Below are 27,272 nucleotides of genomic sequence, written 5' to 3'. Positions count from 1 at the left end.
TCATCGGAAGAGTCCCGCAACAAGGAGAAAAGGAAGGAGAAGAAGAAGGAAAAGAAGACTTCTTCTCACAAGTCGCATCGGAGTGGCGACAAAATAAAGAAGATGAGGAAAGTGGTCTACTACGAGACCGACACTTCATCACCTTCTACCTCCGGCTCCAACGCGCCCTCCATAACTTCGAAGCGCCATGAGCGTAAGAAGTTTAGTAAGATTCCCTTACATTATCCTCGTACTTCTAGACATACTCCATTACTTTCCGTTCCATTGGGCAAACCGCCAACCTTTGACGGTGAAGATTATGCTAGGTGGAGTGATTTAATGAAATTTCATCTAACCTCACTCCACAAAAGTATATGGAATGTTGTTGAGTTTGGAGCACAGGTACCATCCGTAGGGGATGAGGATTTTGATGAGGACGAGGTGGCCCAAATCGAGCACTTCAACTCCCAAGCCACAACAATCCTCCTTGCCTCTCTAAGTAGGGAGGAGTACAACAAGGTGCAAGGACTAAAAAGCGCCAAGGAAGTTTGGGACGTGCTCAAGACGGCGCACGAGGGTGATGAACTCACCAAGATCACGACAAGACATGTACAACCGGCTCAAAACCTTGGTGAACCAAGTGTGCAACCTCGGGAGCAAAAAGTGGGATGACCATGAGGTGGTTAAGGTTATTCTAAGATCTCTTATTTTCCTTAACCCTACTCAAGTTCAATTAATTCATGGCAACCCAAGATATACACTAATGACTCCCGAGGAAGTAATCGGGAATTTTGTGAGCTTTGAATTTATGATCAAGGGCTCACGAAAGATCAACGAGCTTGACGATCCCTCCACATCCAAAGCTCAACCGGTTGCATTCAAGGCGAAGGAGGAGAAAAAGGAGGAGTCTACACCAAGTAGACAACCAATCGACGCCTCCAAGCTCGACAACGAGGAGATGGCACTTGTCATCAAAAGCTTTCACCAAATCCTCAAGCAAAGGAGGGGGAAGGATTATAAGCCCCGCTCCAAGAAGGTTTGCTACAAGTGTGGTAAGCCTGGTCACTTTATAGCTAAATGTCCTATTTCTAGTGACAGTGACAGGGGTAACGACAAGAAGGGGAGAAGAAAGGAGAAGAAGAGATACTACAAGAAGAGGGGCGGCGATGCCCATGTTTGTCGGGAATGAGACTCCGACGAAAGCTCTAGCGACTCCTCCGACGACGAGGACGCTGCCAACATCGCCGTCACCAAGGGCCTTCTCTTCCCCAACGTCGGCCACAAGTGCCTCATGGCAAAGGACGGCAAAAAGAAGAAGGTTAAATCTAAATCCTCCACTAGATATGAATCCTCTAGTGATGAAAATGCTAGTGATGAGGAAGATAACTTGCGCACTCTTTTTGCCAACTTAAACATGCAACAAAAAGAGAAATTAAATGAATTAATTAGTGCTATCCATGAAAAGGATGATCTCTTGGATTCCCAAGAGGACTTCCTTATTAAAGAAAACAAGAAGCATGTTAAAGTTAAAAATGCTTATGCTCTAGAAGTTGAAAATGTGAAAAATTATCTAGTAAGCTAAACACTTGCCATGAGACAATAGACAACCTTAGAAATGAAAATGCTAGTTTAAATGCTAAGGTTGATTCTCATGTTTATGATGTTTCAATTCCCAATCCTAGAGATAATAATGATGATTTGCTTGCTAGGATTGAAGAACTAAACATTTCTCTTGCTAGCCTTAGGAATGAAAATGAGAAATTAATTGCTAGGGCTAAAGATTTTGATGTTTGCAATGCTACTATTTTCGACCTTAGAACTAAGAATGATATTTTGCATGCTAAGGTTGTAGAATTAAAATCTTGCAAACCCGCTACATCTACCATTGAGCACACTTCTATTTGTATTAGATGTAGAGATGTTAACATTGATGCTATACATGATCACATGGCTTTAATTAAACAACAAAATGATCATATAGCAAAATTAGATGCTAAAATTGCTGAGCATAACTTAGAAAATGAAAAATTTAAATTTGCTAGAAGTATGCTCTATAGTGGGAGACGCCCTGGCATTAAGGATGGCATTGGCTTCCAACAGGGAGGCAATGTCAAACTTAGTGCCCCTCCTAAGAAATTGTCCAACTTTGTTAAGGGCAAGGCTCCCATGCCTCAGGATAACGAGGGTTACATTTTATACCCTGCCGGTTGTCCCGAGAGCAAGATTAGGAGAATTAACTCTAGGAAGTCTCACTCTGGCCCAAATCATGCTTTTATGTATAAGGGTGAGACATCTAGTTCTAGGCAACCAACCCATGCTAAGTTTCCTAAGAAGAGAACTCCTAATGCATCAAATAATCATGACATTTCATTCAAAACTTTTGATGCATCATATGTTTTAACTAACAAATCCGGCAAGGTAGTTGCCAAATATGTTGGGGGCAAGCACAAGGGGTCTAAGACTTGTGTTTGGGTACCCAAAGTTCTTGTTTCTAATGCCAAAGGACCCAAAACCATTTGGGTACCTAAAGTCAAGAACTAAAAATGTTTTGTAGGTTTATGCATCCGGGGGCTCAAGTTGGATTATCGACAGCGGATGCACGAACCACATGACAGGGGAGAAAAGGATGTTCTCCTCCTACGAGAAAAACCAGGATCCCCAACGAGCTATCACATTCGGGGATGGAAATCAAGGTTTGGTCAAAGGATTGGGTAAAATTGCTATATCTCCTGACCATTCTATTTCCAATGTTTTTCTTGTAGATTCATTAGATTACAATTTGCTTTCTGTATCTCAATTATGCAAAATGGGTTACAACTGTCTTTTTACTGATGTAGGTGTGACTGTCTTTAGAAGAAGTGATGATTCAATAGCCTTTAAGGGTGTGTTAGAGGGTCAGCTATACTTAGTAGATTTTGATAGAGCTGAACTCGACACATGCTTAATTGCTAAGACTAACATGGGTTGGCTCTGGCACCGCCGATTAGCCCATGTTGGGATGAAGAATCTTCACAAACTTCTAAAGGGAGAACACATTTTAGGACTAACAAATGTTCATTTTGAGAAAGACAGGATTTGTAGCGCATGCCAAGCAGGAAAACAAGTTGGTACCCATCATCCACACAAGAACATCATGACGACCGACAGGCCGCTTGAGCTACTCCACATGGATCTATTCGGCCCGATTGCTTACATAAGCATCGACGGGAGTAAGTATTGTCTTGTAATAGTGGATGATTACTCTCGCTTCACTTGGGTATTCTTTTTGCAGGAAAAATCTCAAACCCAAGAAACCTTAAAGGGATTCTTGAGACGGGCTCAAAATGAGTTTGGCTTAAGGATCAAGAAAATTAGAAGCGACAATGGGACGGAGTTCAAGAACTCTCAAATTGAAGGCTTCCTTGAGGAAGAGGGCATCAAGCATGAGTTCTCTTCTCCCTACACACCACAACAAAATGGTGTAGTGGAGAGGAAGAATAGAACTCTATTGGACATGGCAAGAACCATGCTTGATGAGTACAAGACTTCGGATCGGTTTTGGGCCGAGGCGGTCAACACCGCCTGCTACGCCATCAACCGACTATATCTACACCGAATCCTCAAGAAGACATCATACGAACTCCTAACCGGGCATATAGAGTCTTTAACAAGTCCTCTGGACAAGTTGAAGTTTCTTGTGACGTTGTGTTTGATGAGACTAACGGCTCTCAAGTAGAGCATGTTGATCTTGATGAGATAGGTGATGAAGAGGCTCCGTGCATCGCGCTAAGGAACATGTCCATTGGGGATGTGTGTCCTAAGGAATCCGAAGAGCCTCCAAATGCACAAGATCAACCATCCTCCTCCACGCAAGCATCCCCACCAACTCAAGATGAGAATGAGGCTCAAGTTGATGAAGGAGAAGATCAATCAAATGAGCCACCTCAAGATGACGGCAATGATCAAAACAAGGAGGATGAAGAACAAAGGCCGCCACACCCAAGAGTCCACCAAGCAATCCAACGAGATCACCCCGTCGACACCATCCTCGGCGACATTCATAAGGGGGTAACCACTAGATCTCGTGTTGCACATTTTCGTGAGCATTACTCTTTTGTTTCCTCTATTGAGCCATACAGGGTAGAGGAAGCACTACAAGGTTCGGATTGGGTGGTGGCAATGCAAGAGGAGCTCAACAACTTCACTAGGAATGAGGTATGGCATTTAGTTCCACGTCCTAATCAAAATGTTGTAGGAACCAAATGGGTCTTCCGCAACAAGCAAGACGAGCATGGTGTGGTGACAAGGAACAAAGCTCGACTCGTGGCCAAGGGATACTCCCAAGTCGAAGGTTTGGATTGCGGTGAAACCTATGCACCCGTAGCTAGGCTTGAGTCAATTCGCATATTATTGGCCTATGCTACTTACCATGGCTTTAAGCTTTATCAAATGGACGTGAAAAGTGCCTTCCTCAATGGACCAATCAAGGAAGAGGTCTATGTTGAGCAACCTCCCGGCTTTGAAGACAGTGAGTATCCTAACCATGTCTATAAGCTCTCTAAGGCGCTTTATGGGCTCAAGCAAGCCCCAAGAGCATGGTATGAATGCCTTAGAGATTTCCTTATCACTAATGCCTTCAAAGTCGGAAAGGCCGATCCTACTTTATTTACTAAAACTCTTGAAAATGACTTGTTCGTATGCCAAATTTATGTTGATGATATTATATTTGGATCTACTAACGAGTCTACATGTGAAGAATTTAGTAGGATCATGACACAAAAGTTTGAGATGTCTATGATGGGAGAGTTGAAGTATTTCTTAGGATTTCAAGTGAAGCAACTCCAGGAGGGCACCTTCCTAAGCCAAACGAAGTATACTCAAGATATTTTAAGCAAGTTTGGAATGAAGGATGCCAAACCCATCAAGACACCCATGGGAACCAATGGGCATCTCGACCTCGACGAGGGAGGTAAATCCGTCGATCAAAAGGTATACCGGTCGATGATAGGCTCTTTGCTATATTTATGTGCATCTCGACCGGATATTATGCTTTCCGTATGCATGTGTGCAAGATTCCAAGCCGACCCTAAGGAAGCTCACCTTACAGCCGTAAAACGAATCTTGAGATATTTAGTTTATACTCCTAAGTTTGGGCTTTGGTATCCTAGGGGATCCACATTTGATTTGATTGGTTATTCGGATGCCGATTGGGCGGGGTGTAAAATCAACAGAAAGAGCACATCGAGGACTTGCCAGTTCTTGGGAAGATCCTTGGTGTCTTGGGCTTCAAAGAAGCAAAATTCCGTAGCTCTTTCCACCGCCGAAGCCGAGTACATTGCCGCAGGCCATTGTTGCGCGCAACTACTTTGGATGAGGCAAACCCTTAGGGACTATGGTTACAAGTTAACCAAAGTTCCTCTTCTATGTGATAATGAGAGTGCAATTCGCATGACGGATAATCCCGTTGAGCATAACCGCACTAAGCACATAGCCATTCGGTATCACTTTTTAAGGGATCACCAACAAAAGGGAGATATCGAGATTTCTTACATTAATACTAAAGATCAATTAGCCGATATCTTTACCAAGCCACTTGATGAACAAACTTTTAACAAACTTAGGCATGAGCTAAATATTCTTGATTCTAGGAACTTCTTTTGTTAAATTGCACACATAGCTCATTCATATACCTTTGATCATGTATCTCTCATATGCTATGACTAATATGTTTTCAAGTCTATTTCAAACCAAGTCATAGGTATATTGAAAGGAAATTGGAGTCTTCGGCGAAGACAAAGGCTTCCACTCCGTAACTCATCCTTCGCCGTCGCTCCGGGCCACTCTCCATCTTTGGGGGAGAAGGACTCCGTCTTTGGTATAATCTTCACTCATTTATTTATGACCAAAGGGGGAGAAAGTAATTCTAAGGGCTCTAATGATTCCGTTTTTGGCGATTCATGCCAAAGGGGGAGAGAGTAAGAGCCCAAAGCAAAAGGACCGCACCACCACCAGTTTCTAAAATTTTAGTTTTTCAAAGAGTATTTTCAAATTGGTATCTTTCTTGTGATATAATTTCAAATTAGTATACCCTCTTCAAAATTAATATCAAAACCCTCTTGAACACTAAAAGGAAGATTCCATTAAAGGGAAGTTTTGTTTAGTCAAAGAAAAAGCATTTGAAACAGGGGGAGAAAATTTCAAATCTTGAAAATGCTTTGCAAAATCTTATTCATTTACCTTTGACTATTTGCAAAAGAACTTTGAAAAGGATTTACAAAATCAAAACATGTGGTGCAAGCGTGGTCCAAAATGTTAAAAATGAAGAAACAATTCATGCATATCTTATAAGTATTTATATTGGCTCAATTCCAAGCAACCTTTGCACTTACATTATGCAAGCTAGTTCAATTATGTACTTTTATACTTGCTTTGGTTTGTGTTGGCATCAATCACCAAAAAGGGGGAGATTGAAAAGGAATTAGGCTTAGTTCCTAAATAATTTTGGTGATTGAATTGCCCAACACAAATATTTGGACTAACTAGTTTGCTCTAGTGTATAAGTTATACAGGTGCCAAAGGTTCACACTTAGCCAATAAAAAGACAAAGTATTGGGTTCAACAAAAGAGCAAAGGGACAACCGAAGGCACCTCTGGTCTGGCGCACCGGACTATCCGGTGCGCCACCGGATAGTGTCCGGTGCACCACCGGACAGTGTCCGGTACACCAGAGGACTCCCAGTCAAACTCGTCACCTTCGGGAAAATCCAGAGGCGCTCCGCTATAATTCACCGGACTGTCCGATGTACACCGGACAGTGTCCGGTGCTCCAAGGAACGGCGCCTCAGGAACTCGCCAGCTTCGGGAATTCGCAATGGCTAGTCCGCTATAATTCACCGGACATGTCCGGTGTACACCGGACTGTCCGGTGTGCCATCGAAGCAACGGATACTTCGGCGCCAACGGCTACCTGCAGCGCATTGAATGCGCGCCAGCGCGCACAGAAGTCAGGCACGCCCATACTGGCGCACCGGATACTCTACAGTACATGTCTGGTGCGCCACCGGACATCCAGGTGGGCCCAGAAGACAGAGCTCCAACGGTCGGAACCCAATGGCTTTGGTGACGTGGCTGGCGCCCCGGACTGTCCGGTGCACCATGCGACAGACAGCCCCACCAAACGGCTAGTTTGGTGGTTGGGGCTATAAATACCCCAACCACCTCACATTCAACTCATCCAAGTTTTCACACTTCCAACCACTTACAAGAGCTAGGCATTCAATTCTAGACACACTCAAGAGATCAAATCCTCTCCCAAATTCCACACAAAGTTTTAGTGACTAGTGAGAGAGATTTGCTTGTGTTCTTTCGAGCTCTTGCGCTTGGATTGCTTTCTTCTTTCTTGATTCTTTATTGCGATCAAACTCACTTGTAATTGAGGCAAGAGACACCAATCTTGTGGTGGTCCTTGTAGGAACTTTGTGTTCCAAGTGATTGAGAAGAGAAAGCTCACTCGGTCCGAGGGACCGTTTGAGAGAGGGCAAGGGTTGAAAGAGACCCGGTCTTTGTGACCACCTCAACGGGGAGTAGGTTTGCAAGAACTGAACCTCGGTAAAACAAATCCGTGTGTCACAATCTTTATTCGCTTGCGATTTGTTTTGCACCCTCTCTCGCGGACTTGATTATATCTCTAACGCTAACCCGGCTTGTAGTTGTAATTATTTTTGAGAATTTCAGTTTCGCCCTATTCACCCCCCCCTCTAGGCGACTTTCACCTGCGATATGGTCGGTTGGTGAGGCAATTTGGCCAAGGTTGCTTCTCGACGAAGCCTGCCCGAGCTGGGCCTCGGGGCGAGCCGAGGGTGCGCCCGCTGCCTGAGGAGACCCTCGGGCGAGGCTTGAATTTGTCCGGGACTACTGTTCCCGCCCGAGGCCGGGGTCAGGCGAGGTGAGACTGCGTCCCTTGGTAGGCGAGGTCTTGACCTGATCCGTGCCCATCAGTCTCTGCAGTTTGTGCTGATGGTGTTTACCAGCCGTGTTTAGGAGTGTTGGGGGTACCCCTAATTACGGTACCCGACAAACTTATATACAAAATATGTCTTATATTGTTATAAAAAATATTTCATAATCCATTTGTAATCCTAGCCATACATAATTTTTGTTATTTTAATTTAGCTGTTTCACTACTCCATTGCAACCATCAGTATCATGTAGACTTCGATATATGCCACGATTTGCATGGTCTCATCATTGAAGAGCACGTGTCACACCTGCCGGTAGAAGTTCCCTCGTACATTGTCAGTCATCAGGTACGCACCACCATACACGCTTGCTTAAACAAAAAAGCAAGTGTATGTGTTTGCGAAGAGAATTAAAGGCAGGCCGGCACAAAAGCTACCCCGACGATGGCGAGTGGTCATTGTTGTCGGTCCTCCTCTGCGTCACCTCTGGTGCCAAGATGACGCCATAGTCCTTGATATAGTAGTCGTCGAACGCACACGACATGGCGAGTACCGATGACTCTTAGCTGGGCTACCAAACGAAGTGCACCCCGGGCTCATCAGCGAGGTAGTACACCTAGCCGTTGCACCACCGGATGTGCTACTCCTCTACATAAATCTTGTTCGAGGACACTCACACAACGTCAGCAACGACTGTCGTCCCAGCGCACAAGAATTCATGGTCGGTCAGTAGTGACTTACGTGGGAGGTTGAGCTTCAGGTGGATGATGAGCTAGATGGTGTGACGGCGCCGTTGTCGGATGCGGTGCCCACAACAACCCGAGAGTCGCCGGCATTGGCGACGACCATGAGGTCCCCCTATTTGAAGATGGACAGCGCGGTGCAGCCGCTCTGGACCACGTCCAAGCGGCGGCTGCGCCGGAGCTTGCCGAACACAGCGATGCATGCGGTCACGTAGTACTGCTTCCAGAGGTCGAACTAGCAGTCGCCAAGCTTCTTTTCGTCGTCGATGAGCGACGCCAACGCGAGCGCCTCCTGCTAGTGGTGTTTGTTCGGGGTTTCCAAGTAAGAAACATGGATTCATCTTTGGCGTTGGTTTATGAAAATGACTCACAAGTCAGAGCCATGGAAAAATACGGAGAATAAATGTCACACATATAAAAAAGAATTTAAGTTGAAAACATTATTCAAACAAAAGAAATTGCATGCAAGGCTCTTTTTTTAAATACTACACCCTCCATCCAAAAATATAATTTAGGAATCTCGTTGATAATTATCTACTACTACACATTGTGCAAAGGTAGCATGTGGGCTTTGGAAGAGATGTAGTATATATTTTTACTGTAACAAATATTGACATAAACACACATGTGGTGTAGTGGTAGCTACGAGCACATTTGCTTGAAAGGTCACAAGTTCGAATCCCATTGGAGTCACATTTGTATTTTTTTAATTTAATTTTAGCTAGGCGTGGGATGCACGTGGGAAGAACATGACAGGGGCTGCTGGCGTGCAGTGGGCACTAGCCGCTGCATGCGTGCAGGGTGGGCAGGCTGACGGGGAAAAGGTGTTTTTATTTATTTCAAATTTTTTTCTTTATCCGTTCTCTTTTTCCAATTAAATTTATACATAAGAATGATCCACGAATCAAATGGATGCACACTCAAGGCGTCCGACCAAAATAACTCTATTACAGCATGGTGCAACAATCATTATTCCCTTAGGCCCCGTTTGTTTCATTGGAATTCAATTCCATTTTAATAATTATAATTTAAACAAAACTAATTAAGTTCATATATTTATATATGTAATATATTTGTATATTATCCTAAATCATATGAGAGAGATAGTTATATACTATATTTATGTTATAGCGAAGCAAGTAGAAGAGTGTGTTATAACTTGTACATCGGAAAAATAGTATGCAAATCTATAGAATCAATTTCCATTTCTCACCCCATGAATTTGAGATAGGCTTATATGATAACTTTGGAAAGTGGTGGAATGTCACATCCTAAAAAAATAGCCTATTTCATTAGTAAGATTCCAATACCTCAAAATGAAAGGAAACAAACGAGACCTTAAGGTTTTGTTAATACATCAAACAACTATATAAAAAAACAAAATATTCCTCCACTATTTTGAAAAGATAAAGAAAGGCAACTGGAAAAGAGGGTAACAACCGAATTTGGTGAATATTAGAAAAAAATTTATACCCCAAATTCAGGGTGTTACATATACCTTCTGGCAAGCCGAAGGTACTGATATAATATGAATATTATTGATGTTTATTCATGTTTATGAAATATAAGTATGAATATATCATTGATACATTGTCATCATAATCTCTATTCCTTTGTGTTCTTTTACTTTCTTATTTATATTCACATCTATATGTTATAATGATGAAGGTATGCTCTTATGACTCTTTGTCATGAGATCATTATATCCGAAAGAAAATAATGCTTCGAAGGACGAAGTCCTTTAACCATTAACAATGGTATTGTCTTGTTCTTGATTTATAGCATTTGAGAACAAATGATCAACAGTACATATCATAGATTGCGATACTCTAGCTGATATGCAAACTGCATCTCTCTTGTAACACGAACAAAGAGCAACTCCAAGAACGACACCAAACAGACCCGAAAAAGCACTTTTAGGGGTAAACTTCGTATTCCCGTACTCCAACAAACCCCGCAGCTTTTCCCAACTTTTTTGTCGTCCCGCATTCTGGCCGAGCGCTCCCGTTTATTTGTGTGAGGCGAAAACCTCCCCAATACTCTCGCGCGCTCACGTCCCACCTATTTCCCGCGTGTAATTTCATCCTCGCGCGCAACAGGTCAAGCCATGACAGGAGAAGCAAGCGCATCCGCTCGTGTCTCAAACTCGTCGAGATGAACGTGTCTCAGTTGGGTCTTGCCGCCTCCATCGCGGCCGCAACATCGACGCCGGCATCTGGCGGGTCCGACAATCTACACGATTTGATGAGCTCTGAATCACAAGAGGCGGCGTTCAACCATCGCCCTCGATGTCGCTCCGTCCACAACAGCACAAGCAGATTAGACAACCTCCAGGTATTAACTTGCTATCTCTCTTGCTCCGATGACTCCGCACATTAGCTCTATTCCTAGCATTAGTAGTTGAGATAGGTGCTGGCCGGCGGCGGGAGGGTCCTTGAGAGTTTGTCATTATTGAGTACTTACTGATACAAACTATCTGATACATGTGTGTGTTCGTGTCTACAAGTGTCTGGTAAGTGTTCATGTTTTTCATTGAACTTGCAGTTTTTTTTGTTGCTGCCATTGTTTGTGAAGTTGGTGATTGGAATGTGTGAATGAACGTTCGTGTGGGATAGCAATACTGACCAACAAATATTCTGGTGGCCCAAACAAGCGTGCAGCAGCCCAGGTTACGTTTTAAAAAATTTAAGGGACGAAGTATTAGCGTTCTAATGTGTATGTACATCTTTGTAAAGGGTATTTTATTTTCAACGGTCCCCAATAACACGTTTTGGGCAACAAGTTTTAAGCAAACTGTTGGAGTTGCTCTAATACTCTATTGGATTCGATGTCCAACAGCAAACAGCGGTAAAGGAAGGATATACCTGCCAGCAAAGATACAATTGATTAATGTTCCTTAAGCTAATATACTATGTTTAAATTATATCGTTCTAGAGCAAATCTATATTCCATGATAAAGAGATAAAACATAAAAGTGGAGGCAGGCGGTAGAGTAGTGCAACGTGTTCCCTCTTTTCCCATACACAAAACTAGATGTGTTGGCTATAGCTATAGGGACTGCCTGCACTCGGCAGGTGAAAAAGTCTACATAACTTCCAATCCCTTCAGTTTTACAAAAACCAGACAAATTAAATAACCTTCTAGACAATTTAGTTGACGATTTTGATAACATGGCATTAATTTAACTGGCATTCGTTTTGTCTTTTTTAATTCTGTCTTCTACTAGTATCCAAAATTTATATAATTTTCCTAAAAAAATTGATAGTTAGATATTACATTTGCCCTGATTTTCCCGTAATTTTAGAAGTAGCGGCTTCATTACTAAAAAAACTAAATACAAATAATACTATTACCAAACAACTATTTTTTTGTTAGTTTTATTAAGCAAGTTAAGCGATCTTTCTTCTAATTACTAACTAAGGCGAGTGTTTGTTTGGGATTATAATCTGTCCAGATTACATAATCTAACAAATTTTAAATTAACACTTAGTTCAAAATTTGCTAGATTATATAATCTAGGCAGATTATAATCTCAAACAAATAGGCCCTAAATAAATTTTAAATTTTATTTTTAGAAACACTTAGGGTACATTAATAAAATGATGGAATTTTTACACAGCCTTTGCCTAGCTAAACTAACATAAACAAATAATTCTAAAATTTTCTTAGAACTTTAAATCTAGAAACATATAAATTTCTCAAAAATATTTATGTAAATAATGAGTCCGAGTTCAAATTTCTAAGAAAATTTTTAAAATATTTGTGTACGTTAATTTATCTAAGAGAAAGTTTGTGTAAAAATTAGAGATCATATTATTATTATTATTTGCTAAGTGTTTCTAAAAAACAAATATAAACTGATTTAGTTAGTGATTAACACAAAGACCACTTAACTTGCTAATAAACTTAACAAAAAATTTAGTCATTTATTAATAGTATTATTTAGCTCTACTAAATTTTTTAGCCTCAAAAGATAAAAAAATAAATGAGGGACAAAAATATTAAGATTTTTTATGTAGTTTTTTTATTTTACTAATCAAATTGTTACTTCTAAAATTTCAGAAAATTTAGGACAAATATAATACCTAATTAACGATTTGTGTGTAAAATTATATAAAGTTTGGACACTAGATGACAGAACTGAAATAGACGCAATTTATGCCACATAATCAGTGACAAGTCATTAAAATCGCAAACTAAAAGTGCACAGGGGATTATGGTTTTGGAAAGATGAGAAAGTTAAACCAACAGTTTTAAAGATGATGTGGTAATGTAGACTACTATTTAAAGATCATAAGGTTATGTAGATTTTTTCCAGTCGGAACACCAGAATGAACTGCTTTACACAGTATTGTTAATCAATTTACGGTCTTGAATGGCACGGCGGCCTTGAGGTTGTGCACGATGTCCTGCACGGAGCCGATGCTGGCGCCGATGGAGACGAGGAGGCAGACGAAGCTCATGGCCTGCAGCGCCCACCACCGGAGCTCGCCGCGGCGGATGTTGAGCCTGGCCATGTGCATGCTGACAGGGAAGTAGACGGAGAGCGGCCAGAATCCCAGCGCGCCGATGAGGCCCAGCACGGCGTTGAAGAAGGGCAGCAGCATGGCCACGAGCGTCGTGAACATGATGACGATGGTGCGCAGCACGAGCTTGAGCGGCGCTACGGCCACGGTGGGCGGCGACGACGCGGAGCGCAGGAGGAACGGCGGCACGCGCACGTAGTAGGTGGCGTTGACGAGTTTGGCGTCGGGCCAGCGGCACGCGGCGCAGCTCTCGAGCCTCGCGAAGATGGGCTGCGCGAACACCTGGTAGGCGCCGACGAGGTGTACGACGACGCAGGCGTTGGCGGCGTCGACGAGCCAGGAGGGCTCGTGGAAGGCGAAGCCCGTGAGGACGTTCCCCGGCGCGTCGTCCCCGAAGGCGGCGTAGCCGGCGCAGCCCAGCGCGAGGTAGAAGGCAGTGGCGGCGCCGAGGCCGTAGAAAGAGGCCCGCTTCATGGCCTGATTTCATATACTGGCGCTGGCGCTCCGTGACGTTCCGTGAAGTAATAAGTAACTCACATCATGCTGGCGCTGGCGGTGATGGTGTAGCCGACGAGAGTGGCCCATAGGTTCACGTACTGCGCGCACCCGCACAGCACCACGTACTTCCGGTCTTTACGTACGTCGTCGTCGTCGTCGTCCATGGAGCATTGAACGAGAGGCCGTCAGACGACATAAAGATTTCATATATATACGGAGCGAGTATGATGCATCGATCCATAGCATACCCAGGTAGCAGCGGACAGCGTCGACGTACTGGCGGTTGACGACGGCGCCGTGGACGGGGTCCGGGTAGCGGTAGCAGTCGGCGAGGAGCGCGGAGGTGTAGTAGGTGACGCAGGAGAAGCCCACCAGGACGAGGGGGCCCAGCACCCACCCCAACTGCGCCACCGTCCACGGCAGCGCCAGCACGCCGGAGCCCGCCACCACGGCGACAATGTGCGACGTCGCCGTCCACACCGTCCCTGCTGTCCACGCAGCATGCATCCAGTGCACAGCTGAGCTGTTATATCGATCCGTTCAGCTGGCGCAACTGTATAAGCTAGCTTAGCCCTGCTCCTGGAGAGCAAACTGATGGGCGGCACGATGGACCCATACTATATCAAGATTAACTGAAACCGAGTGCGTGTGCATGCATTCAGCATGTGTTATCCAGACCCATCAAGATCAATTTGACGATCAGATCACAACAGCTAGTACGTGTCATGCATGTGAACAACATACCTTGCCTCTCATGACCGTCGCCGGCTTCAGCATCGTACGCTACCGTTCTCCTGTCGTCGCTCATTATCTCCCCCTACTCCCCTAGCTAGCTCACCTCTTCGGCTCTTCCTTCTCAACTGGGATTCTGACCGACTCTGCTCCCTGACGAGTGAGCCACGATATATATATATATATATATATATATATATATATATATATATATATATATATATATATATATATATATATATATATATATATATATATATATATATATATATATATATATATAGAGGTTCCATTGGAACAATTATTATTTATTTCAAGCTATTTCGGCTCTTTCTTAATCTTCAAAAAGAAATGAATTCCGTAATGGTAACACGAAAAAAGAAAAAAAAGGAAGTGTGGAAAAAATGACAAGAAGATATTGGAACATCAATTTGAAAGAGATGATAGAAGCGGGAGTTCATTTTGGTCATGGTATTAAGAAATGGAATCCCAAAATGGCCCCTTACATCTCGGCAAAGAAAATGAGTCCTTTAGATTAGATACTTTTTTCTTTTTTTAGTACATTGGCATTTGCTTATGTAATTCTAAGTATATCAATACTTTATTTTACTCCTATTTATTATATTATTTCTTTTTTATATTATTCCGGAAATTTTGTATTTATCGGGACAGACAATACCCTAGGAACCCCAAGAAGGGCTGATTTGAGCATGATCAATTTAGAGGATATATATATATATATATATATATATATATATATATATATATATATATATATATATATATATATATATATATATATATATATATATATATATATATAATGGAAGCCCTGGGCTTCCGTTAGTAGGGGAAGCCTCAGCCAGGACGCCAACCAGGTCGCGGTCGGCCCACTGTCCACGAGCATGCGTCAGTCATGCATATGATAGCCACGAATCCTAGATAAGACGTGACAGGCGATATACGCATGCATAAATATATGTAGAAATGTGCATAAATCATGCATAGAAGGAATCTTTTGGGCCACGAATCACGGAAACAAATATTACCATGTGTACACCGTTTACGACTGCATAACGCTGTGTAACATGATAGCGTAAACCATGCAACATTTAAATATCCACCGGTTTGAGATAAGGAAAGACGTGCTCCACGTTCGCGTAAATAAAGACACAATTACGGGAGGAAACAAATTCTCATTTACAGCCACTCGTCCACGTTCGTATCAGTGGTATTGGCGGCGGTTAACGACTGCATAACGATGCGTAAATAAACCGTTTACGACTTCATAACGATGTGTAACATGATAGCATAAACCATGCATTATATAAATCTTGACCGGTTTGATATAAGGAAAGACGTGCTGCATAATCGCGTAAATAAAGGGACAGTTACGGTTTGAGAGCATTAGTAGAAGGAAATAAATTTTAATTTACAGCCGCAGTTCGCGGGTTCTGCTCGGGCGGATTCCAGCGTAAAAGGTGAGCTAAAACAGCGTAAATGAGTACGAAATTTAGCGTAAATCATATATTTGTTTTGTAACAGCAAACGAAGCCCAAAATTACGGCGTGAAAATCGCGTGCACCCAATCGTGCGCGGGTTCTGGCTAGGGCAGATTCCGGCGTAAAACGTGAGCTAAAACAACGTAAATGAATACGAAATTTACGTAAATTATAGACCTGTTTCGTAACAGCGAATGAGGTCCAAAATTTACGGCGTGAAAATTGATCACGTTCGATCGTGCACGGATTTTGGCTTGGTCAAATTTTAGCGTAAAACGTGAACCAAACAGCGTAAATAGGTACAAATTTTATCGTACATCATCAATCTATTTCGTAACGACGAATGTTGCCTAAATTACGACGTGAAAATCGCGCTCCGCTCGTGCTCGGGTTCTAGGTCAGGTGGATTTAAGCGTAAAACGTGATCCGAAACAACGTAAATGGATACGAATTTTAGCGTAAATCAATGATCTGTTTTGTAACGACGAATGTGGCACTTGCTTTTTAGTGGAAGCGTGAAATGCAATAAGAGCTATCGTAAAATTTTGTTTGAAAAATGTATAAATCACGATGGTCATAGACGACATGATGACGATGTAGATGCCCCTGAGCGCCGCCGACTCCTTGACGTGCTTGAGCAGCTCGTACCCGGTCATCCCAGCCATCCAGTAGTCGGTGATGATCATGCTGACGCTGGGGAGCAGGCCCATCGCGAGCAACTCCAGCGCGCGCGTCGCCGACTCCACGGCGGTCACTATACCTAGAGCCGCGCAGGATCCTGGCGATCGCGGCGCGGTCCACGGATTTGTCGTCCACCGCCAGCACGTGCTTCTCCAGCACCGACGCGTCCACGGGCACCACCGCCTTCCTGCTGTCGTTGGCCTTGGGTGCAAGGGACGGCGCCACAGATGCTGGAGCGGCGGCGGCGGTGGCCATCGCAGAGACGGAAGGGACAACCGCCGTTGTCGCCGGGCCTAGGGTGCGCTGCCGTCGTCCGTCCGCTTCGACAGCGCCGTCACCGCTTGCCCGCCTGCCTCGGAGCGTCGTTGTCGCTCGTTCCTGGTGGAGCGCCGCCGTCGGTCGCCTGCCTCAAGGCGACACCGCTGCTGGCCCCCAGGATCACCATCGCTCGCATGCCCGAGGGAACCGCCACCGCCGCTAAAACCTAATCCCTGGCGGCGTGGGGTGTTTTTATAGTGTCGGCGTGGGACTGAATAATTGTGAACGCGTGGGCCGGATTGTGGGCCCGATGCACGTAATATGTGCAGACTATATTTGCATAAACTGATACACACATCAGCATAACTCGTATTATAATTTAGCGTAAGCACAGTTAGGTACAATAAGCCAAAAAGGGTCTGGTGCGGTCTGCACACCTGGTCGGGGCTTTTTGTAGTTAAATAGAGCCCAGAGCTCTAAATACTATATATATATATATATATATATATATATATATATATATATATATATATATATATATATATACTAGTAGGGTGCCCGTGCATTGCTACAGCAACTTAAAAATTGATACAAAACAACGACGCAATAAAATTACAATCTTTGATTGATGATTTTGTCGCTAACAAACAACACCACCATCAGAAAGGACACGTCGATGAACAGACCAAAATCCACCTTTAGCTAAGAAATTTACTTGTTAGAAACCCCTAGTTGCAAATTCCAATTCAGCATAACTAAAGTAGTGAGGAGGCTTTCAGAAATTCAGCTTGGAAAACTTTTCCAATAAAACATATGCTTGCATTATGAGTTTTGTGCGAAAGTTTTCCAAGCGATCTTGAGGATGTTGATCCCTATAGAACAACAATGTTGCACTGAAGCTTCTCCCCCACAATGCTTCTCCTCATGCTTCAAATCCTTGAGCAGCAGCAACATACAATTTAATAAGCAAAAATAACAATTAGATAATGCAGGATGTATTAAAGAAACTACTGATTTAGTAGTTGACCATTACTTGTCTAACACAATCCAGCTTGCATGTGATTTCTTGCACTCAACAGCTATAACATCAGGAGAGCCGAAAACAAGATTATACCTCACATTAATCTATAGAAACAACAAATTAAGCACACAAGCATACAACAACAATAATAAGATGTAAACGAGCATTAGCCCCAGCTCAAATGTCTATATCATACACATCAATTTTCTTAACTCTAATAAATCACATTATCTAATAGAGAAGTGTTCATATACTTTCAGTTTTTAGGCAACTACTGCAAAGCCAGAGAAACTAACAAACTATAGGCAATAAAAACCATGGATTTAGGCTATCATTATAACTAAAGTGAAAATGATTAGTGATACCAACAAACGTGCACATGAGCCAAAAACCAGAAATAATACCAAAGCTATGTGACGGGATGATGACAAGTATGATGCTACCGCCTCGCCCAGATGATGGGGTGTTGTGGCTGCCCTAATCGCGCCACCACCTTCTCTGCCACCACAATTGCGGGGCAGGCCCTTGTCAGCCACAGACTTCCCTTCCTCTATAGCTGGTGGTGGTGGGAAGAGCCCACCATCATCTTCTTCAAGACAACCAGCAATGCCTACAAATCCAAAAGCTCTAAGTCAGAAGGCCAATTGCTGAAGCAAATAACTCAACAACCGAAGACCCAAGATCCATGAAGTAGCAAGAAAAGGCTACTACAACAAATTGGAAGTGATGCTCGCCTAGTACAAACAACAGTACAACACAACAACCACACTAGGGGTTTTAATGCCAACAGGGAGGGAAGTGCTTTAATGTTACTTGTAGGACCAACATAAGATCCTGAATTCAGAAACAAAATAAGAGGCTAGTAAGCAGCACCTGGACAAGGCACAAGGGTGGTGACAAAGCAGCACCCCTGTAGGTGAGGCACATCACATTGGTGAACTCCCTTACACATGGTGTTTACAAACTCGTGTGTGGACTCCTTACCTACACTCCTAGTAGTATGAGAAATATGCTAAAGTATCCAACGGTACAAAACAACAAGAAGATGGATATTTCCCCTTCAGAAAAAATGAGCGGGGAGTGGCAGTGATCATAATTGTTCTAAGAGTTCAGAGTTGGGGGACAGGGACAATGGTCGCACTGAGCGGAGGAGGAAGAACTGACGTCTCCTCTCTAGTCCTGCTCAAACTCCTTAGCAGCGGCGAATGAGGATTCCATCAGTATCATAACAGCAGAATCAGAAATGGCAAGAGAACAAAGCGGTTAGGTAATGAGAAGTATTCTATAGAGGCGAAATAAAAAATCCAGTCAAATAATGAGGCTTACCAATTGTGGGTCGTTCGTTGGTGACTCCCCCTCGACTGATAAATGGAGACAAAAAGGAGCAAGCTTTATGATATCTGATGCTCGAGTACCAAGTATTGCTTGAAAAACACATGCATAGTCATAGAAGATAAGCCATACTTGAGACACACGGAGTGAAGGTAAGCCATTCCGTGTGCAGTGGGTGGACGTGGGGCGTGGACATGAGCTGGGCAAGGCCGAACTCGGTGACGCAGGCGCCGAGTTCCTGTGAGAGAAGGATGTTGCTTGACTTGATGTTCCCGTGAATGAACTTCACGCCGCTACCCACGGAGTGAAGGTAAGCCATTCCGCGTGCTATGCCCAGAGTTATCTTCACCCTGGTCTCCCAGTCCAATGGGGTTCTTCCAGCAGCTTTGTTACCTGGATTTTACAATCAACAATTAGTCTGCAACCAACTACCATACAGTTTCATTTCCACAGAAATATGTATAATGTGCCTAGTCAGACTTTCAGACAATAAGTTAGCAAAACAGGTGAAATAACTGAAAATAAAATTGGAAACATCACAGAAGCAAAACTTGAAATGCACCTTTCATTTGGTGACCTAATCCCAAAATCTCAGTAACCAATTATATTTGTGGTATCCAAGCAAAAGAGAACATGTCCATACAGACAAATTAAATGAAAAAGAAATGAAAGCAAACTCAGGTGTTCTGTCAAAAGTCCTACAACCCTCCTAGTAAAATCACACAGTTTCCAGTTCATGGTGATTAAGTAGATAAGCCAAATGTGTCTAAACCTGATTAATAATATGCAACACAACATTAACCCATGTAGTGCTACTTGTACCCCCAACTGTCCATGTCGTTCTTGCAGATTAAATAGGTAACAGAAAAGCAAGGCAGCACTATGAAACCACCAATTATTCTTTTGCATTCACTACAAAGGCCATAAAATTTCAGTATCTCAAAAGCCCAAAATTCTAGCTACAAGAGCAGGTCTTGTTAACTGTTTCTAGGAAACTCCAGAACAGCTATTGGAATCCCAAATACCAAATGATTTGAGAAAGGTATATGTCAACATCCTTTGTAAAAAACTATGCTATATTCAGAAGAATAAAAACTAAGGACTGAAGATAGTACATCTGGAGTTTATGTCTACGTTACAAATAATAAATACCTTATTCAGAAAAAATTACCTTATTCAGAAAAAATTAACTAAGGAGTAAGGACCAAAGATTATAATTTACATAACCCAGAATTAGAGAGTTCTCTACAATCGATGTAAAGCATCCCCACTTTGAGAATTCAAGTATGCGACCCCCATCTGGATTATACTTTCAAGTTGAAGTAGCAAATAGCTTCAATTTTGAAAACTAAATTTCAATCTAACAATATGACAAGTAACAAAATGTAAAATGATTCAGACAGATTATTTGAAATGAATGGGACATACCATGCAAAGCAGCACAAAGGCACCTAGTGGGACATAGTCATACACCAAGAGCTTCTCATCCTTGGAGTAGTAGTAAGCACGCAATGGGACAATGTTCTGATGCTAGCAAACCTTGCCAATTAGCTCCATCTGCTGTTCAAATTCCCTCTTTCCCGCCACCACTTCTTTCAATCTCTTGACCACCACTGTTGTTCCATCCTCCAGAACAGCTTTGTACGTAGTCCCATCTACCCGTCTATCATGTAACAACCTATTAGATCCTTATTAGGAGAAGCCAGAGAGATGAATAGATCTACATATTTCGTATGTGACGCACCACCCGGAATTGCTGAGTAGAGAGAGATTTTTTATTAGAAGCCAAACACGTCAAATCAGAGTTAAAACTACAATAATCTATAAAGTATTTGTTTCAGATTAAAGCTAGTTATTTGGATTGTTATACCTATAATTTATGGAGACAAAACAGGGAGAAACAGTAGAAACCGTTTACGAACCGCTTGCCAATCTTTAGCGAAAAAATAACCACACAGACGACAAGTAGAACGAGGCAAAATATACTAAAAAGAGCATAAACAAAATAAAATAGGCTTGGGAGATCACCGAAGGAAAGCGACTCCTGGAAAAGCCAACGCGACACCAAATCCATTCTTTCCTCTTCCACAGGCTGAGGACCAAACACCGAAGCCAGGCAGCCAGCCGAGGAAGCCAGGGTGCCAGGCGACAGGTGACGCCAAGTCGAGAACACCCTAGGTGGTCGCTCGCAGGCTGCGAGTGAGAGCCGTGGCGGAGTCGCCATCCTTGCCCACAGAGGAGGACACAGCCGCCGACGCAGTGGGATGGCGACGCCGACGCCCATGCCCGGAAGCGAGGGGACGCTCGTGGCGGTGATGCCGTGGTCCCCGTCCCCGACGCCGGCGGAGGCGGGGACCTCGGCGACCGAGACGCCCGTGTCGATATTCCTTTACTTCCACAAGGCGATCCGCGCGGAGCTCGAGGCGCTGCACGGCGCCGCCGTGCTCCTGGCCACCGAGCGCACCGGCGATGTCGCGGCGCTCGCCGAGTGCTGCCGCTTTTTCTTCAGCATCTACAAACACCACTGCGATGCTGAGGATGCGGTATAGATGCTGGCTACCCCGTGTGGAGCTCTGTTTTTGTGTTTCTGGCCATTTTCCCCTGTCGCTTCCTGTTGGGCGGGGGGCCTTGACCCGCGGTCACCGTTGCAGCTCCGCTCTACCTCATACATACCCTTCCCTCCCTTACCTAGTTCCCGCCGCCGCCACCCCAGCAGGCACAGCCGAGGAGGAGCAGGACCCAACAAGCCCGCCGGGCTGGAGGACTGAGGTGTTTGTGCGAACGTGGCGGCGGCACGGCGGGCGATGGGGAGATGAGGAAAGAGGAGTGGTCGAGAGTGGAGGCGCAGATCTGCGGGGAAACGCGAAGGGTGGGATGGCGGGTGGGGAAACGCGTAGCTCGACGCGAGAGGGGTGGGGACACAGAGCTCACGGCGAGGAGATCTGCGGGGAAACACGTAGCTCGGCGCGAGAGGTTGGCAAGGCTCATGGCGAGGAGATCAAGCTGGAGGTTGGCGTGGAGCTCAGCCGGCCGAGATCGTCGCGGCGAGGAGGGTGGAAGTTGCAGAGCGCATCGAGGACGGGGAAGGGCTGGTGGGCGAGGGGGAGAGCGATGCGGGGATCGTGGGAGGGTGGGCGTCGGTGGAGGACTAGAGAGAGCGCGCATCGGACGGGGGAGGAGCTCCACGGCATATTGGACGATCGAGATAGCTAGATGGCAGAACGACAGAACAGAGAGAGGCAGACTACTCTTACATACTTAATAAGTAGTATGTATATATATATATATAGTTTGTATATTTGAAGATCTAAACTTCTAATAACTAGAGGAAGGCCTAACTCAACGGTGTCATCTGATACAGCCCCACCAGATTCGGACGTCTATAAAAACACCCATAGGCCGTCATGGATTATGTTTTAGCGGGGATGGCGGTTCCCTCGGGCGAGCGAGCGACGACAATAGTTTCCTCGGGCATGCGAGCGGCGGCGATCCCGGCGGCCAGCGGCGATGCCGCTCGAGGAGGGCGACCGACGGCGGCGCTCCCCAGGATCGAGCGACGACGACGCTCTTGAAGTAGACGAGCGGCGGCGACGCACCCCAGGCTTAGTGGCGACGATGGTTGCGCGAGGAACGGTAGGCTACGACAGCGGTGGTGGTGGCCCTGAAGGAGCGTGGCGGCGGATCCCAAAGGCGCGTGCGACATCGGCTACTCGAAGGCGCGCACGCGATGTCGGCTACTCGAAGGCGCGCGCCTCGGAGTGGCCCCCGCTGGCGTCCCACCTCCGGCGACGACGCTGACCTTCCTTAGGCGCGAGCGACGATGAAGGCATTCCCTAGGCGCGAGTGGTGGTGGATCGGCGTCCCTGTTTATATGCAATTTTTTATGCATATTTATGCCAACGCCAATATATTTTTATGATACATTGTGAGTTCATGGCTCTCCTTCCATCTTTTGTATGTTTATGATATTTCTACTCACATTTTATGTAAATGTTTGTTGATTTTTACGTAGTGTACCACAATGCATAAATAACTTCCACATGTAGCATAATTAGTATCAGTATATATCATAAACTAGTTCTAATGAGCCTAAACCTTAAACCCTAATGAGCCTAACTGTATGACTGTTAGAGAGATCCTGTATTTATGGACAAAATAAAGCATTGAAAATTAGATTTATGTTTCCATGCATGCCAATCTATTTCCTTTCAACTCACATTCTTTTCATACTAAATTTGTGCGCATGCAATAGAAAACAAATTTTGTACACAGTGTACCGCAATGCATAAATATCATAAACTTAGTCTTAGGAAGAGTGAACTCACAGTGGGAGGAAAATCCATGTTGAATAGGCCTGAGGAGCGCCCTCATTGAAGATGTCACCTTTCATCGTCATCCCAACCCGAAGTAGAACATTTTTCAAAAAAAAATCTATCGGTCACCTGGGTAGGGTCTTTGGCTCTAGTGTACAAGTATGCTGGATGAACTCGATCCTTCAAAGGCTGAATGTTGCGGTACACAAAATCAATCACCACAGCCTGAACAGTTAGACCTCTACTTTTCAGGCTGGTAATCTCATTCATCAAAGCAGCAACCTTTGTGGACTCTGAATCTGTTGGTCCCTCTATCCAACTAGCCAACCTCATATCAAGCTGCCTCCCTAATCAACTAGGGAGGGTCTTATTATGATTCCCCAAAGTGAACCACTCAAAGCGCCAACTTTTGTTGTTGTCCTTCAGGGGAATATCCAGATATTCAGTCTTCCTACCTCGGCGAAGTTCTAAACTCGCTCCTCCGACCACCTGATGTTTTTGTCCTTCATTTTAGGCTTACAGTGGTACAGATATTTCCACAAACCAAAGTGGGGGCAATCCCTAGGAAAGCCTCGTAGAGGTGATCAAAGATGGCAATTTGAAGCATAGAGTTGGGATTCAGATGGGTCAGATCGATGGGACAGAAATTAAGAAGACCTCAGAAGAAAGGGCAGACAGACAAACCTAATGAAAGTCACCTAGAGGGGGGTGAATAGGGAAATCTGATATTTACAAACTTTAAGCACAACTACAAGCCGAGGTTAGCGTTAGAAATAAAATCGAGTCCAAAAGAGAGGGCGAAAACAAATCAACCAAGAAATAAGGCGAGTGACACGGTGATTTGTTTTACCGAGGTTCGGTTCTTGCAAACCTACTCCTCGTTGAGGTGGTCACAAAGACCGGGTCTCTTTCAACCCTTTCCCTCTCTCAAACGGTCACCTAGATCGAGTGAGCTTTCTTCTCAATCAAACGGGTCACTTAGACCCCACAAGAACCACCACAACTTGGTGTCTCTTGCTTTGATTACAAATGTCTTGAGAACAAGAATGGAGGAAGAAGAAAGCGATCCAAGCGACAAGAACTCAAATGAACACGAAAATCTCTCTCTCACAAGTCACTAAGTATTTGGAGTGGTTTTGGACTTTGGAGAGGATTTGATCTCTTGTTTGTGTCTTGGAGTGAAGTCTAGAGCTCTTGTATTGAATGCAATATGCTAGAAACTTGGATGCCTTGAATGGTGGTGGTTGGGGGTATTTATAGCCCCAACCACCAAAACAGCCATTGGGGAGGGCTGCTGTCGATGGGCGCACCGGACAGTCCGGTGCGCCAGCCATGTCACCCAATCGTTAGGGTTCTAACGATTTCGACCGTTGGAGCTCTGACAGCCTGGGCCACCGGACAGTCCGGTGTCGCACCGGACAGGCACTGTTCACTGTCCGGTGCGTCTTCTGCGCTGCTCTGACTCTGCGCGAACTGTCCGCGCACTGTTCACGTTGCAAGCGACCGTTGGAGTCGACCGTTGCGCTTGGGAGCCGTTGCTCCGCTAGCACACCGGACAGTCCGGTGAATTATAGCAGAGCTGCTGTCCAGAAACCCGAAGGTGAAGAGTTAGAGTCGATCGACCCTGGTGCACCGGAAACTGTCCGGTGGCACACCGGACAGTCCGGTGCGCCAGACCAGGGTTTTCTTCGGTTTCTTTTGCTCCTTTCTTTGCACCATAACTTTAATCTTTTTATTGGTTTGTGCTGAACCTTTGGCTGTAGAACATATAATCTAGAGCAAACTAGTTAGTCCAATTATTTGTGTTGGGCAATTCAACCACCAAAATCATTTAGGAAAAGGTTTGACCCTATTTCCCTTTCAATCTCCCCCTTTTTGGTGATTGATGCCAACACAAACCAAAGCAAATATATAAGTGCAGAATTGAACTAGTTTGCATAAGGTAAGTGCAAAGGTTGCTTGGAATTAAAACAATTTATATTTTCATTAGATATGCATGGATTGCTTTCTTTCTTTTAACATTTTGGACCACATTTGCACCACTAGTTTTGTTTTTGCAAATTCTTTTGGAAAATCTTTTTAAAGTTCATTTGCAAATAGTCAAAGGTATATGAATAAGGTTGCAAGAAGCATTTTCAAGATTTGAAAATTTTCTCCCCCTGTTTCAAATGCTTTTCCTTTGACTTAACCAAAACTCCCCCTGAATGAAATTCTCCTCTTAGTGCTCAAGAGGGTTTTACCAATTTGAAAGAAGATTTTATACCAATTTGAAAAATACTAATCAAATGAAAAATTCTCTTTTAAAATATTTCATCATAAGATACCAATTGAAAACTTCATTTTAAACTTTTAAATTGGTGGTGGTGCGGTCCTTTTGTTTTGGGCTATATTTCTCCCCGTTTGGCATTAATCGCCAAAAATGGAGACATTTGAGAGCCCTTTGTACTTTCTCCCCAATGGTACAAGTAAATATGAGTGAAGATTATACCAAAGTAGAGAGCGGTGTGGAGTGACGGCGAAGGGTAAATAATACCGATAGAGTGGAGTGGAAGCCTTGTCTTCGCCGAAGACTCCATTTCCCTTTCAATCTACGACTTATCATAAGAATACACTTGAAAACACATTAGTCGTAGACATAAAAGAGATATGATCAAAGGTATATAAATGAGCTATGTGTGCAAAGTATTAATCAAAGTTCCGAGAATCAAGAATGTTTAGCTCATTCCTAAGTTTGGTAAAGGTTTTCTCATCTAGTGGTTTGGTAAATATATCGGCTAATTGTTCTTTGGTGCTAACATAAGCAATCTCGATATCCCCCTTTGTTGGTGATCCCTCAAAAAGTGATACCGAATGTCTATGTGCTTAGTGCGGCTGTGTTCAACGGGATTATCCGCCATGCGGATTGCACTCTCATTATCACATAGGAGAGGGACTTTGCTAAATTTGTAGCCATAGTCCCTAAGGGTTTGCCTCATCCAAAGCAATTGCACGCAACAATGGCCTGCGGCAATATACTCGGCTTCGACGGTAGAAAGAGCTACTGAGTTTTGTTTCTTTGAAGCCCAAGACACTAGGGATCTTCCCAAAAACTGACAAGTCCCTGATGTGCTCTTTCTATCAATTTTACACCCTGCCCAATCAGCATCTGAATAGCCTATTAAATCAAAGGTGGATCCCTTGGGGTACCAAAGACCAAACTTAGGTGTGTGAACTAAATATCTCAAGATTCTTTTCACGGCCCTAAGGTGAACTTCCTTAGGATCAGCTTGGAATCTTGCACACATGCATACAGAAAGCATAATATCCGGTCGAGATGCATATAGATAGAGTAAAGATCCTATCATCGACCGGTATACCTTTTGATCTACGAATTTACCTCCCGTGTCGAGGTCGAGATGCCCATTAGTTCCCATTGGTGTCTTGATGGGCTTGACATCCTTCATTCCAAACTTGGTAAGTATATCTTGAATGTACTTGGTTTGGCTGATGAAGGTGCCCTCTTGGAGTTGCTTGACTTGAAATCCTAAGAAATACTTCAACTCCCCCATCATAGACATCTTGAATTTTTGAATCATGATGCTACTAAACTCTTCACAAGTAGATTTGTTAGTAGACCCAAATATGATATCATCAACATAAATTTGGCATACAAACAAATCATTTGCAATAGTTTTAGTAAAGAGAGTAGGATCGACTTTTCCGACTTTGAAGACATTAGTGATAAGAAAATCTCTTAGACATTCATACCAT

At 44.0% G+C, this 27,272-nt stretch overlaps 1 protein-coding gene, 2 long non-coding RNA genes and 1 pseudogene across 3 annotated transcripts; all 4 read right to left on the bottom strand.

Annotated features, from left to right (window-relative positions):
* Positions 1–12,879: 12,879 nt before the first annotated feature.
* Positions 12,880–14,533, bottom strand: LOC103652219 (amino acid permease 6). Its single transcript, XM_020550915.1, has 3 exons — positions 13,932–14,533; positions 13,723–13,816; positions 12,880–13,666 (listed from the first exon to the last, which is right to left on the bottom strand). Exons 1-3 carry the CDS (start codon positions 14,188–14,190, stop codon positions 13,018–13,020), a joined length of 1,002 nt encoding a protein of 333 aa, XP_020406504.1. The 5' UTR covers positions 14,191–14,533; the 3' UTR covers positions 12,880–13,017.
* A 1,082-nt stretch (positions 14,534–15,615) lies between these two features.
* Positions 15,616–16,853, bottom strand: LOC103652218 (two-component response regulator ORR6-like; annotated as a pseudogene).
* Positions 16,854–17,710: 857 nt separating this feature from the next.
* On the bottom strand, positions 17,711–18,352 carry LOC103650631 (uncharacterized). Its single transcript, XR_564289.2, has 3 exons — positions 18,282–18,352; positions 17,890–17,935; positions 17,711–17,792 (listed from the first exon to the last, which is right to left on the bottom strand). It is a non-coding gene; the product is annotated as an uncharacterized lncRNA (long non-coding RNA).
* A 640-nt stretch (positions 18,353–18,992) lies between these two features.
* On the bottom strand, positions 18,993–19,527 carry LOC103650632 (uncharacterized). Its single transcript, XR_564290.2, has 3 exons — positions 19,342–19,527; positions 19,204–19,238; positions 18,993–19,068 (listed from the first exon to the last, which is right to left on the bottom strand). It is a non-coding gene; the product is annotated as an uncharacterized lncRNA (long non-coding RNA).
* Positions 19,528–27,272: the final 7,745 nt, after the last annotated feature.

The sequence above is a fragment of the Zea mays genome, chromosome 3 (genome assembly GCF_902167145.1).
Source record: "Zea mays cultivar B73 chromosome 3, Zm-B73-REFERENCE-NAM-5.0, whole genome shotgun sequence".
NCBI classification, from domain to species: domain Eukaryota; kingdom Viridiplantae; phylum Streptophyta; class Magnoliopsida; order Poales; family Poaceae; genus Zea; species Zea mays.
Note: the sequence above shows the minus strand (reverse complement) of the source record. Positions and strands in the feature narration are given on the sequence as shown.

Bases quoted from the DNA above. Each gene is read 5' to 3' on its own strand.
- LOC103652219 (XM_020550915.1), bottom strand. From the start codon at position 14,190: ATGCATGCTGCGTGGACAGCAGGGACGGTGTGGACGGCGACGTCGCAC. The intron at 13,817-13,931 runs GTATGCTATGGA...ACGTACGTAAAG, and splicing joins CGCTGTCCGCTGCTACCTGG to ACCGGAAGTACGTGGTGCTG. The intron at 13,667-13,722 runs GTGAGTTACTTA...CAGTATATGAAA, and splicing joins ACCGCCAGCGCCAGCATGAT to TCAGGCCATGAAGCGGGCCT.